Source organism: Primulina huaijiensis, chromosome 8, assembly GCF_012295235.1.
Source record: "Primulina huaijiensis isolate GDHJ02 chromosome 8, ASM1229523v2, whole genome shotgun sequence".
NCBI lineage: Eukaryota > Viridiplantae > Streptophyta > Magnoliopsida > Lamiales > Gesneriaceae > Primulina > Primulina huaijiensis.
In genome coordinates this window covers 6,804,924-6,819,872 of record NC_133313.1, presented here as the reverse complement: position 1 = coordinate 6,819,872, position 14,949 = coordinate 6,804,924, and the positions used below count along the sequence as shown (strand labels likewise).

The following is a 14,949-nucleotide window of genomic DNA, read 5'->3' as shown; positions in this document are numbered from 1 at the left end:
ACTCATAAACATGATGTGCGAAAAATATGGTCCTCGGGTCATGTGCGCATATCCAGCCTTGCCTACTCAAAATTCGGCATCTCCAGCCTCCTCATCGACATGCTCACCTGTATTATTCATACCTAGTGAGTCTAAATACTCAACACACCTGTAATGTTATAACGAATACATATACATAACATGCAACATTGAAAAATATTGCAATAAAGATATGTTTCATGAACTCATCAAATCGTATGCATAATCATGACTTGTTAAAGAATAACCCTTTTCATAACATAACTCAACATATCAACATATACGTGTTCGTGTTCTTAATTTGAATTTCGTTCATTAGTCGTGACTTTCGTATCATCGTATTAGGCAATGGATCCATCTACGTGTAACCGCGGTACTCGGCGGCAGGGACATCAACGACAACATTATCCGCCCACCGAGCCTTAGCCTTACATATCATCGTATTAACGTATTCGTATTAGTCACAACCAACTCACTTCCTTAAAAAACATGTCATCATATTCATCACTTAAGAAAAACATGCATATACATAAAATTTTCCTTAAAATCAACCATGCAACGTATTTTTCACATTTACTCAAAAAGTCATATACGTAATACATAAACATTTAGAAACATTTTGAATCTGTGATCAGGGTGCTGCTAGATCCGCTAACTTATTAGAGACATCCCGAAACATAGCTATCATAAATTCTTAGACGTAACCTCGAGCCCACCTCTTGGGTTCTACAGCTCGCTTCAAAACTTAGACCGAGGTCTCGCTTAACGCGAATCAACCCGGGACTTGACCTAACTTATTCATAGTTCGATGGCTCCTAACCATAACACGTATGACTCGCCTTATACCCCCTTAATCTTGAAACAGCCGACCTAACTTGTTGGGAACGACCAAAACGAGACATACTCACAAAATCGCTAACCTCTAAGTTCGGTACCAGCGCCTAGGAGCCAGTAGTGCAGCCCTGGTTAAGCACCTAGGCGCTGCATTCCAGTGCCGCGGCACTGCTAGATTCAAATCCTAAGCGCTGCGACGATCAAAGAGCAGCGCCGCGGCGCTAACCCTGCGTCCAGAAATTCCAATTTTTTACCAACGAAGCTACAAGTCACACCACCCTCAACCCAACACCCTAGGACTAGGACCGAGCCAAGGACCCCTCTCCTGGACCGACTTGACCACGCCCTTAGCCCTCCAAACTCACGGACGTGCGTGACTCTCAATACCCTACACCGAGCCATTCAAGAACCACCCTAGCGCTCCACCCTTCAAACAACCTACGAACCTCGACCAGCCACTCACCGCCCTCTCCTAGCCTTGTCACTGACCTAAGAGGGTGGTCGGCTCCTTAGCTAGGATCGAGCCATGCAAGGCTAAATGCCCAACACTCTTGATCTAGCCAAATCCGATCAACCAAACACCTAATACCGAACGGCCCTGATTATATCCCGACTAAACCTTGACTCCAGAGTCTTGACATCATTTTTAGCCTCGACGTGTACAGCCCCTAGAATGGAGATCAGCAGCTCCTTTACACAATAATGCAAGAAAACGTAAGTTATATGGATCAATACATGTATCTCATGACAACCGAAGCCAACAAAAATGGTTTCATGCAAGAGCCGTGCATTGTAAAAACAAATCAACATAACATCATATAAATACGACGTGAATGATGGAAAAGAAGATACATGGCGTGCCTTAATGTTTTTATGCTCAAAAGCTCGAAGATACGCGTGTAGGGCTTGCACCGGAAAGGCGGGGAAGAAGTTTTCTTGAAAATCTACGGAGAATTCGATGGAGGCTTCTGGTTTTTCTTCGAAAAGAGGCTGATGAATGTTGCTGAATGGGGGAGGGGGCGGCCATGTGTTAGGGTTAGGATTAGGGTTTGGTTTAGTAAGGTTTAAGTAGAAAATTATCACACTAATGGACCCTAATTAAATTTAAAAGGGTTTTGAGCCCATTAAGCATTACAACAAACCCATCAAACCCAATAACACTCACAAAAAATATTTCGTTTATGTGCATTTTTGAAAATAATATCTGAACCCTCAAAAAGTCCTCTGAATCGATAAAATTTGTGTACCAGTTAAAAATACGACCCTACGAGTAAAAATACCCACCATGGCCCAATTTCGAAAAATACACTTAAAAACACTTCATATTAATTAATTAAAATTAATCATTCAATAAAAATATTTCTCCTCAATTTCCCCTGTCTCTGTTACTCGTTCGAGCGCGAAATGCAACCTAAAACCATAATGCATGAAACTTAAAAATAATCATGAAATAAACTCTAACAATGCCATAATCATACATTACATGCATAAAAATAAAAAAAAATCATTAAACACATATTTTAAATAAAATCCTAGATTGCATGCATTCACGTTACGTAGTTCGAATTTCTTAGACCTTACACGTGTCTCCTCGACACAAAGTACATTTAGATATATAGTGTGATCTAAGCGAAGAATCCAATCCCCGATCATGGACTTGATTAGGCGATTAAAGGCTAGAGATCCGTTGTTGGAATTTACAAAAAGGACAAACTCTGCTAATCCCGGACTGTTTAGGTATCCAGCGTTAAATACGCAAAGGTAAACAAATCTAAACACCCTATGAATGTTTTAAATCATATGAAGCCCAAGGAATGCTGTGAATGTCAAAACTAAAATTTTTAAACTTGCATTGCGTCTTGGGTGCGAGAAAGCGATACTCCAAAAATGGTATCAGAGCGAGTTTTTCTCTATCATATGATTTTATTGTTAAATCGTGTTGAGTTGAAGGTCTTCTGTTGAACTGCCTGTCAGCTGGACAATCAGTTGAACTGGTCTTTGATAATTCAGTTGGACTGGTTCAGTTTGGACAATCAGTTGGCACTTTCAGTTTGCTTCTTGAAAGCTTCAGTTTTTGGCTCAGTAACTGATCAGTTCGAAGCCTGATCAATTTCAGAATTTTGCACACTTCGATAAATCATTAATAACAAAATAACAAGTTTTGTTAACATCAAAATCAAGATTGTGAACATGAAATGTTCCAACAACACCCTAAGACTGATGATGAGATAGTAACATGAGTTGCATCTCATATGCATCTCCTATAGGTAGTATAATGTACGATATGATATATATTCGATATGATATTGCATTTTCATTGAGTGTTGCAAGCAGACATCAATCGAATTCTGGTCAATTGCATTGGAAATCGGTGAAGGACATTTTAAAATACTTAAGAAGAACTAAGAATTTGTTCTTGGTTTATGATATTAGAGATTTAAAATTGGAAGGCTATACCAATTCTATCTTTCAATAAGATGTGAATGATTCAAAATCAACCTCTGTATTTGTATTCAAGTTCAATGGTGGTGTTATCTCTTGGAAGAGTTTCAAACAAGATGCCACAACGGATTCAACCACCGAGTCTGAATGCATAGTTGTAGCAACGTAGGTTGTTTGGATGAGGAATTTCATTCAAGAGTTCGGTGTTATTCCTCGAGCAGTTGATTTAGTCCCTATCAACTGCGACAACACCGGTGCCATTTGCACAAGCAAATGAACCAATGTCTCATCATCGATCCAAACATATACTGATTAAGTTTCATGTAATCCTGAAAATTGTAGGAATATGAGATATATCAATAGAGAGAGTTGCCTCTGCAGATAACATGGTTAATTCACTGATGAAACCCCTGCCAAGACCATTGTTTGAGAAGCACAATGAAGCAATGAGTCTAAAATCTATGGGTAGTTAGCTACATAGCAAGTGAGAGATTGTTAGAGTAGGTACCTAGCTTAGTCTTTATAGACTCTCATGTAAAAAAAATATTTATTTTAGTAAACTTTTATGATTTTATCTAATTATATTATTTACTTTATCAGTATACACATGCAAGCTGCATAAATAAAGTTCTTGAATATACTATAGATACCATGAGGTCTGTCTGACAACGTAAGATCATAAAACTTATTAAGAAGTGTATCATATATTGTAAACAGGTTTCCAATCTAATCAGCCACCTAAAATAAGGATAAAGGCCGCTTGAACTTGAGACTAGCATCTATGATGTAAACGTCATGTTTCATTGGTAAGGACATGTAGATGTCCATTCATATAGATGAGTGATTATATGATGATTTATTGAACAACCTTTCCTAAGACTAGCCAAGTGGTTATCACTCATCGAGTGGAATAGTGTGCGGTTATGGTTGTACACCATTAGTCCTTAGCTCTACGTACTCCATTGAGGGTCATCAGGTGGCGAAGTTAGTTGTAGTTTCGAAATACGTAAGTGTCAATACATTATAGTCGATGATTTATTGTTACCAATGGATGAAGATATCTTATATGATCTGATGAATTAATAGTGCAAAGAGTCTCTAGTCAAAGCAAAACATGTGCTTTAGAGAAATGTGTTTTCCTAGTTGCACATACCATACCATTGTTATTATTCAAAGATACATCACATCGTTATAGAATTCATTTGCAACTCTCGATATGACGCCTGAGGAATGTTTTGAATGTCAAAACTAAAATTTAAACTTCTGCTGCACCTTGAGTGCGAGAAACGGTACTGCAACATAAATAAATAATAGAGTTATTATCATTTGCAACCATATGAGATATACAATAGTTAGATGAAATCAAATTTCAAATAAATCTAAATTAATATATGTAGATGTTTATTCAGGAGAGAAGGATGACGTTCTCGGAAGAGAACAATGGGCATGTATCGAAGGGAATTTGTTGGGTGCAATAATTTTCCTTGCTTGGTAGAGCGATCGAACCGTGATGCTTGAGCTGCTGTGCGGTTAAAAGATTTGAGTTGCACCATTACCACTAACTATAACTTTGGGTAAAGCGGCAAGCGCTCGGTCCTACAATTAGTATCAGAGCCAATGTCACGGGTTCGATTCCCATTGATTGCAAAGAGTGCAATTATTGGGAGGGAGATTGTTGGGTGCAATAATTGTCCTTGCTTGTTAAAGAGATCAAACCGTAGCTGTGCGGTTTAAAAGAATTGAGTTGCACCATTACCACCAGCTATAGTTTTTGGTAAAGCGGTAAACACTCGATCTTACAGAATTCTAGTTGGTAGATATAGAAGACAAGTGATGCTCGTAAAGTGAGTCTACTAAATGTTCGTCATAGAGATGTCATTAGAAAAGAGATAGTATTTTATTTGAATAAGTCGTTGCATGATTGTAACTATTTATATTTAATGGATTTGTTTGATTGATCTAAACACGAGCTCTTGGGCGTAGGTCTTTTGATTGTACCATGTTAAAATTGTCATTGTCTTTTGTTTGCTTTCAAATTTATTATTATTTTTTTATATCTATTGGGTTAACTATGAAAACTATATAAAATAAGAGAAAAATTGGATCAAAATAAATTAGAAATTTTATTTTGTAATTTCTAATTTATAGAAGATGGATTGATGTACAAGACCGGCCGCATGGAATTATCGTTACACTAATAATTAATCGCACACGCGTGAGAAAATGAAATAAAGCATGCTACTCATTTGGTAGTCGCTGTATTAGAAAGCCAAAAATGGATTGGACTGGAACTGTGTGGATGACGCTGACACGTCCACGCTGACGAGTATTTGGCACGCGCCGCCCTTAATTACTTACTCAGGCTTATCCTCTCAGGCGCACCACATCCACAATATTACACCATTCCGATTTGGATTATGTTCGAACTATGACACGGTGACGTGGCAACGGATAGTGTCCTCCTTTTGTGTAATTGCGTGCTAATAATAATAATTGGTACTTTTGAGACGGGCTTGTAGCTCAGTGGTCTCACCTCCTACCGCAATAGTCGGTTTCCCGGAGTTCGATCTCCCTCTCCGGCCTGAGTTGTAATAAAAAAAATAATAATAATAATTGATAATTTTAAATGAAAAGTGAGAGAAAAAAAAAGTCACGTGGGGACATAAAAGTGTTATCATATATAAAATAGTATTATTGTTCTTCCATATTTTTTCGTAAAATGCAATAATCATATTCATATTAATAATAAAAAGTAATATTTTTGATATAAAAAATAATATTTTTTACAAATTATTTAAATAAAAAATCTGTCTCATAAAACGGACTCATGAGAACGTCTCGCAAGAATTTTTGTGATATATAAACGATGAGACTATCATAATAAATTTTTTGGAATAAATCAAAATTTTTATCAACTAACCAACTAAAAACATCATCATATCACTCTAAATTTTACGTAGAAAAAAACTTTCTAATCTTTTTTTTTAAATCAAACAACTATTCTAAATTTAAAACGATTTAATATTAATTATTTAATATTATTTGATTATCTTTTTTTTAAAAAAAAAACACACAAACGTATGTACATTTTTCACTATTTTAGTTAGTACAGAGGCAAGTTGTAGTGTGACAGCGAAATTGGTAATTGACCTATGGATTATTTGATTTCACACAAATTGTTTGTTGGTGTTATGATAACAACAATTAATCTTTTATTATTAGTATGTGCCCATGACTTTGGGTTATATTTATACATTATCATAACACAAAAAATTCTCGTGAGATTCTTTTACCAATATATTTTGTGAGACGGATCTTCGACTCAAACCAACTTTTAAAAAATTATCATTTTTATGTCAAAAATATTTTTTTCATACAACACATTACATCAAATGAAACACCACTAAAAGATAGAATAGAAGGTGAATTTGTTCAACAAGGAAATATTGTGAAAATCGTGCGAATGATTGAAATTGAAGATGGGTAGGTGAGACTTGAGCAAGGATCCGACATAATTTCTTCTAAATATAAAGTATAGTTTCGCAACTTATATTACTTAGTACTGATCAGCATTTCTTCGTTTTGTTTTATTGTTGCAATATATATAGAAAATTTCCACCAAATTAATTTGAAATAATAATAATATAATAATACATTATATATGTGTATTTGATCCACCGCATACAAATGGCTAATTTGCAATTAGAATAGCATAAAAAATTAATTATTTACACAAAATGTGCGTCCGAATAAATAGGAAATAAAAGCTAAGAACATATTAAAAAGTCTCGCACAAATTTATTCCACAAAAGTGGAATAATAGTAGTAATAATAATAATTACAATATTGCATGATAGCGCGCAAAGTCTTTTGAGAAGTCGTTCTATTATTCAAACACGTTTACGACACATAAGATGATGTTATGATGGAGAAATGCAACCAAATTAAGTAAGAGTCGCGTTTGCATTTGTTTCCATTGATCTATCATGGCAGCCAGCCAGATATATAGTTATTCAAGCTTGGCCCTGCTGCTGCCATTGGATCGTTCTGATACCTGAAATTTCAATAATTTCATTAGTTCTAACCAAATTTATACTAGTCAGAAATTTGTTAATACGATAGCACAGAATCATGCAAAGCCACAAATCTCTCTAATATTATATGTGGATTGAATCGAGTACCCAATTTGCAGAGTTGGTTCACAATCGAGAGGATGGAAAAAACCGTCGGCCTGAGGCTGAGCTGCTTGCCTTCCATACGTGACATCTTGAGCATTTGGATTCCACTGCAGACTTATTTGACTGCCTTCCATCAGCTTCATGCAAAAACAAAGCCAAAACCATCAAAGTTTAGGCCGACTGATGATCAAGAATCCGTCATCTGATGCACATATATGTTTAGGATAGTTCAAGAAATTTAGTCGAGGGAATGATTTGTTCATGGAAGTTGGAATGTTGGAGAGGTCATCGGTGATTGAGGGATTAAGCAAGTAGAGTGAAGAATATTATATGCATGCATGATGGCATACCCGTTGTTTCAAACTCTTGTTTGCTTCATTGAGGGCATGCTCCTACCCATATTTATAAACAACCCAAATTAACACATTGCTAAATTAAGGGTTAGTTGACAAAATCAAGTTTAATTTACACACCTTTCTTTGAAGATCCGTGAGGGTATCCAGCATTGCTTGAGTCTGCGAATTCGAATTTTCAAGAATTCATCGCCGGCCTCCATTCATCATTTATTAAAAAATTTATTTACATAAATATGATCTCACTTGGAGACGATGATCAAAAAGGTCCAGTACACAAATGGATAATTTTTCTCTATTAATTCATCAAAAGTTTTTGTTGCATCACACGATGGAAATGATGTAGTACATACCCGTGTTGATCTGATCTGCTTCAGCGACATGTCGAGCTGCCTTTCGAGTGATTCAAGTTCCTTGCTGCTCAGAGGACCAAGATCCTCACCCAGAAGATTCCTAGCATCATTAACATTACATACCACCAAAAATTAACCATTGGAGCTTACTTATTTTTTTCGATCACCACAAACTCCTCATTCAATTAATAGTACTTAATTATGTATATGTTTTGATAATTTTTTAATGACTGTTGGATTTGACAAACCTTTGTGAACGCTGTAGGGCTTCGTAGCGTGCTTTAAGCTTCATATACTCGTGCTGACTGCTCAGTTCCTATTATTAACCAATGAAATCAATTAACGACGCTTACTACAAGTGTTCTACTTTCATCTTTTTCCATATTTTTCTAGCAAAGTTATTGGGTATTTTAATTTTGACAAAACACACTTTTTCTCAGGCTTGGAAAATATACATAATGAAAACAAGAACTTCAGAAACACAAATTTTGAAACGTAAATAAAACCCGTATCAGATTCATAAAACATAATGTCTTAAAAAATTTATGAAGATAGACATGTAATAAAATTAATTAAGAAATCCTTAAGAGAAACATTACATATACGACAAGTGTTTCTATAAATATATGTAGAGCCGTAGATAACTCTAGCAATGAGGTAACATGTTTTTACTTGATTGTGTGGATAAAAATAGACAGTTACAAGTCAATAATTAAATTATATTTGCCTTCAAATTTCTCTCTACACGCTAATAATTTTTTTTTTTGGTTCCATATATACATATTTTTTTTGAAGCAAGTAGAGAATTTTATTGATCTAAATCAGAGTAGAAACAATTACAAAAGTAGGCGAAAGATCGATCCAGCCTACACGACCAGACATAGAAACAATGCCTCTAGATAATGCATGAGTCGGCGGATTCGCTGATCTTTTCACAAAAACAGAAGTGCGAGATTGTATATCCAGTGCTAGAATTTTACAATCTTTGATAATCAAACCCAGTCTAGTCAATTTCTTAAGTCACCACATTTTGATACGTTACAGTTTCTTCTTTCTTTCACCATTTTTTTACCACACTTCGTTTGAGAAACAACTTCCAACTAACTAAAAATTTGTCAATTCATTATATCCCAAACTGTGAAATGCTAAAATTTCGAAGAAAACAGATGAAACAATTTCAACAAAGTCTTTATTAGAATAATTAATTTATTATTCCGTAAAAACGTTTTCTTGTAATCATATATCTATATTTTTAATAAAACAAGATGAATGAATATCAACAATTTTTGGTGAAACATTTATCATATAATTTCAAAATCGTCCTTTCACACTTTAACTTTAATGCATATTTAATTTTGTAGAATATGTTTAAATTTCAATATATTATAGTTTTTAAAAAATAAATCATGTTACTTAATTTTGTTGAATATCATACTATATCGAAACTTTCAAAACAAAATATGTTCAAGTACACACACATACATATAACACAACGTGTACACCCGATCGTTTGTGTATATAAAGAAAAGTAGGTATCTTGTGAGACGGTCTCAAGAATATTTATCTGTGAGACAGGTAAATCTTACGTATATTCACAATAAAAAGTAATATTCTTAGCATAAAAAGTAATATTTTTTTATGGATGACCCAAATAAGAGATCCGTCTCACAAAATACGACCCGTGAGACCGTCTCACACAAGTTTTTGCTTATAAAGAATGAAGAATCCTCTAAACTATGTTGCATGGATACGGGTACGAGTATCGTATCGAATACGATACGGATACGGCAACACATCAAATTTTGAAAATATAAGACACGATATGGCTAGGATACGACAATCATTAAAAAATATATAAATATTATATATATTTATATTTATATAAATTTAGTATTGAAAAGTAAAAATTATAGAGATAGATGTAATATTTCATTATCATAATATCTTAAGTACAAAATATTATTTAGGGATAGAAGTAATATTTTGAGCAGAAATATAATTAAAGAGACGGACAAATGTATAGAGATAGATGAAAAATTATAGAGATAGATGTAATATTTTGAGCAGAAATAGAATGAAAGAAACGGATAAATGTATAGAGATAGATGTAATATTTTGAGCACAATTGTATTTAGGGATTTAAAAGCCCAGCCCAATTTATTTTAAATTATTTTCATTTTAGTCCTTAGAAATTTTTATTTTTTTAATTAACCCCTAAAACTTTTAAATATTTTCAATTTTGCCCAAACGTATCCTAAAAACGTATCCACGCCGTATCCATGGCGTGTCCTCGCCGTATCCAAAACGTATCCGGCTGGTCAACTCTAAACAAAGTAAACGACACGGATTTTGAGGTATCCAACATGCGTATCCGCGTGTCGTATCCGTATCCGATACTTCAAATTTTTTTTTTTTTAAGGTATCCGTGCTACATAGCCTCTAAACTATTCAGGGTTAGTTGCAAATCCTATATTTCAGCAAAATCGTTTCATCTGCCAATTAATTCTACAATTCCACAAAATCTTAGTTAGAAAATTTATTGTGTTATCCTTACAATGGAGGCATAGACGTCGCCATGAGGAAAAAAAAGGTTGTTTATGATGTTTACATAGTACTGTTTTGTTCTTGTTTTGAAGGTTGTTAAGTATAGGCTTAATCACGAGCAAATATATCGATTTATACAACTCTAAACACATTTTAGACCAGAAATATACTTGATATATAATATAAAAAAATTGCACCAAAAGCACTTAGAATTTACATGAAACCAACAATTAGTGTGTAGCAAATACCAGTGCCTCTCTTGCCGAAACGTTCATCTCCGGTGCTCCATAGTTACACTTTTGATACCTTTCCAATGTTTTGAGCATGCTGCTGAGTAAACATCACAAGCCATTTTAGACAAGTAATTAAAGCATGAGCCGAATCAAAGATTAGCCTTCTTGGACTGTCAGAATGTACATCAAAATGCATAGAGAAGTAGAAAGGTAGGGTCCGAATTCCCCAAGAAGTTCTGTGAATTGCCCATGGGTAAGTTGTGGCAACTCATACACATTTTTGAAGGAATGTAATGTTTAAGAAATTGTAAAAAGCAAGAAAAAACCCTGAATAACCATAAAAACTGAAACATCTTCTTATTACCTGGAGAAAAGGCTGCTTTGAATCAAACCTCCCAACAAGAAAAAGGCAAAACAGGGAAAAAATATTAAAATCTTTATATTTGTATCCAGCTTAGTTATATTTGGAAAATCCAAGAGATCTGAGAATTAATGACCAAGGAAAAGAAAATTATATAATGTTGATTGATGTTACTAAATTAAAACCCTAACAAGATGAGAAAAAACAAGTCCATGAACCCTAAATAGATATATTTTCAACAAAGAATTTTAAAAAATTACACACAAAACTAAACACTCGGAGGGGGAAAACCGACCAAGGCTTCTTAGATTCAAAAGAAACTGCATTTTTTTGGCACACTTGGCAGAGAGAAATCTTAGTGAGTATCCATATATCCGTCGAAAAATATTGAAATGAAAAGAATATTAGGTTAAGATGAGTATATAGTGAAAATTTGGACTTTTCTCCATGAAGAAATTAAAAACAAAAATGATTAACAAAAAACCCTAAAAAGTTTGGATCTTGGCAAAGACTCAACCCAAAGATATCTCCATAGGAATTGATATCCAACCCTTCCATTCAGATTCAAATTATCTACAATAATTATTTTTAAAAAAAGCAAAAAAAATCAGAGAGGAGTTGAGGGTGGTTGCAGAAATCAGATTAGAAACCATTTCTTGGTATCATTTTAGTGTAAAATGTTTCTTTAATATATAATAAAGAAAGCTTGAATTTGCTTCATGATGCCTTTTAAAGGGTAATAAAACACTAGATCGGAACATATTTATTTAACTCCAAATTGAACCAAGAAGAAGAAGAGAGAAATTAAAGAAATAGCACAAAAGGCGCAATAGACTTGCAGGGCTGAAGCAAATTAAATCTCACAGCTAAGCCTGCGGAAAATCAACATAAGTATAGAAACAATCTTCTTTTAGTGGTTTCCTCTGGCAGATCTAACAAAACTCACAAGCACAGAGTCCTATACGACTCAAAACAATCACTAAAATGGAAAAACAATCTCTCACAACACCAAAAAAAGATTGGGAAAAATTGCCTTTCTTCCCCTAATCACTCCCTTCAAGTAAAACATAAAAAAAGATTGGATATTGAGACAAACCCAGATCTCAAACCATCCCTAACAACGAAATAATTCAAAAAGAATCTCACAAAGTTCAAGAAAAGAAAAGGAAGAATAAAAATAAAAATAAAAAAGACCCTCCCCAGCTAATACTATATACATAAATATAGGTGTTGCAATTGCAGAAACTGTAACGTTTATTGTTTGTTTGGTTGTTTCGTTTAATTTATACCTAGAGCTACTGCAAAACTCGTACAGCTTTCCTCTATTGGAGAAGATGATGAGTGCAACCTCAGCATCGCAAAGAACAGAAAGCTCATAAGCTTTCTTCAAAAGCCCATTCCTTCGTTTCGCAAAAGTCACTTGCCTGTTGATCTTGTTCTCTATTCTCTTCAGCTCAACTCTCCCTCTTCCCATTTCTTTCTTTCACTTTTTCTTTTTTGTGATTATAAATTTCTACTCTCTCTCTCTTTCTCTCTCTCTATATATATATATGTGTGTGTGTGTGTGTCTGTAGAAATGTAAAAGTCAGAAGAGAGAACAGTGGTGTAGTATTAGTGGTATGAGAGTGATTCCATGGAGTTCAAGCTTGAGGTTAAAGGGATTATCCGGTGGTTCAAAGGTGTTCCATAAGGCTGGGCAGTCTCAACTTCTATAAGTTCATCTCTTCTCACATAGGTTAATTTTTTTTTTTGGCTTAAATTTTTCCCTTTCTAGGAAACTAATTAGCTTACATCAATTTAATTGATTTCCTATATTTTTATTTCATTAGGATATCTTGTATGTTGTATATTGACCAAAATTATATATATGCTAATAATGATGATGAGTAAAATAGATTTGTTGCACAAACAATATGTGTTAATTGGTATGTATATATTCTTTAGAATTAGAAAATAGCAAGGTTTCACTTTAAAGTATTTTTGGTAAAATAAAAAGAACTGAAAAAGAACTTGAAACATCGTCTAATTATTTAGAAATAAGCAATAATTATTATTAAAGAATTTGGCCAGAAACGATTCGAGATGTGATGTGGAAGAATGACGGTAAAAAAAAGGCATCCAATTGCAAATTCCAGAAGGGTTGACGGTGAAAAAAGGGCAACCTTAAAACTGATGGTCTCTTACCAATGCTAAGTGCCACGCGTCAATGTGTAACTGGTCCAAAGGCTAATAATATTCTTTTGATGTNTATATAGTTAGAAGGTTAAGATATTTCCATCGTCCTCCGCCAAAAATTTTACAGTAAATTTTTTTGTTAATTCATATCATAAAAATTTCAAGTGGTGTGTACGCACGTCAAGCTCCAAACCAACGCATCTACGATTTGGAACAACATATTTTCTATACTATAAGATCAACTATATGTGATATCAAGCCTGTAAATACATACAAAAATATTAAAACACGGGCAATTTATCTCTTTTGGAATACATAATTTGTACGACGGAAAAGCTAGATAACTTGAGACAACAACGGAATGAATAACTAATAACACAAACGGCGTCAATAGCAATCTAAAAAAAGTCCTGGCCTGAAATCACCAATATCGGGCATGCTCTTTATCCTCATTTCAGCGTAATTTGGAGGTGTTATATGGCTCCATACTATTTTTGGAATAAAAAGAATGACATGTGACATCTAGTACTATTTTTGTCATGGCTTTGGTACGACTGGATTGTAGCCGTTTCAAATCTAAACGTTGAAAATTCTCTATAAAAAGTCATCTAAAGATTCAAAAAAGCTTTCTAGACACTTTCTTTATGATCCGTTACTTATTATATCTGAGATTTGCAAGCTGTACTGATATTTACAAGCACACACATAAATTTTTATCAGATCATTTGTGCTGAAATCTCACTCATCGTGCATCAAATTTCATATTGTACTTTGTGTGATTTCCACTACAAGAAAAATGCTTTTCTGCAGCACGTCATCAACAGCGTGCATTAAAAGCACGCTGTTGATACTACTTTTAACGGCATGCACCTTATGTGCGCTGTTAATATTGTTGAACTTGAAAGAAATAACGGCGTGTACTAAACGCTGCAGCGTGCATTTATGTGTGCTGTTAATATTATACACTATCCGCAGCTTGCATTTATGTCTGCTGTTAATAACATATAGAACAACGGCGTGCATTAAAAGCACACAATATTTTATACTATCCGCAGGGTGCCGTAAAGGCACACTGTTAATAACCTATGCCTACAGAACAACGGCGTGCATTAAATGCACGCTGCGGATAGTAATATTATATACTATCCGCAGCGTGCTTTTATGTGCGCTGTTAATAACCTATGCAATTATAGTATTACACAACACTACACGCGCGATTTAAAGAGTGAAATCCCAAATCCCCATCTCTTAATCGGCCCTTCCCCTCCTCCCGTCGGTGTTCTGTGTGCCGACTCCAACCACCGCTGCGTGCTGTTCGGCCACCGGAGATTGGAGCGCAGTAGCCAGCAACCTTGTTCCCCTAACCTTGCGCCTCCTTCCCTGCCTCAGATTGGAAGAACTAGCACGAGTAGGAGCCCTGTTTCAGTCTTTTTCCGTGCGCGAGTTTTTCCTCCGTTT

At 34.6% G+C, this 14,949-nt stretch overlaps 1 protein-coding gene across 2 annotated transcripts; it reads right to left on the bottom strand.

The window, feature by feature from the left end:
- Positions 1–7,048: 7,048 nt before the first annotated feature.
- Positions 7,049–12,871, bottom strand: LOC140982487 (agamous-like MADS-box protein MADS4). Of its 2 annotated transcripts, none has more exons than XM_073449018.1 (8): positions 12,606–12,871; positions 10,971–11,049; positions 8,427–8,494; positions 8,179–8,278; positions 7,946–7,987; positions 7,823–7,864; positions 7,476–7,609; positions 7,049–7,348 (listed from the first exon to the last, which is right to left on the bottom strand). In XM_073449018.1, exons 1-8 carry the CDS (start codon positions 12,788–12,790, stop codon positions 7,279–7,281), a joined length of 720 nt encoding a protein of 239 aa, XP_073305119.1. In that variant the 5' UTR covers positions 12,791–12,871; the 3' UTR covers positions 7,049–7,278. The 2 variants fall into 2 exon arrangements, with proteins under 2 accessions (XP_073305119.1, XP_073305118.1); XM_073449017.1 differs by having other exon boundaries at positions 10,971–11,052; positions 12,606–12,869.
- Positions 12,872–14,949: the final 2,078 nt, after the last annotated feature.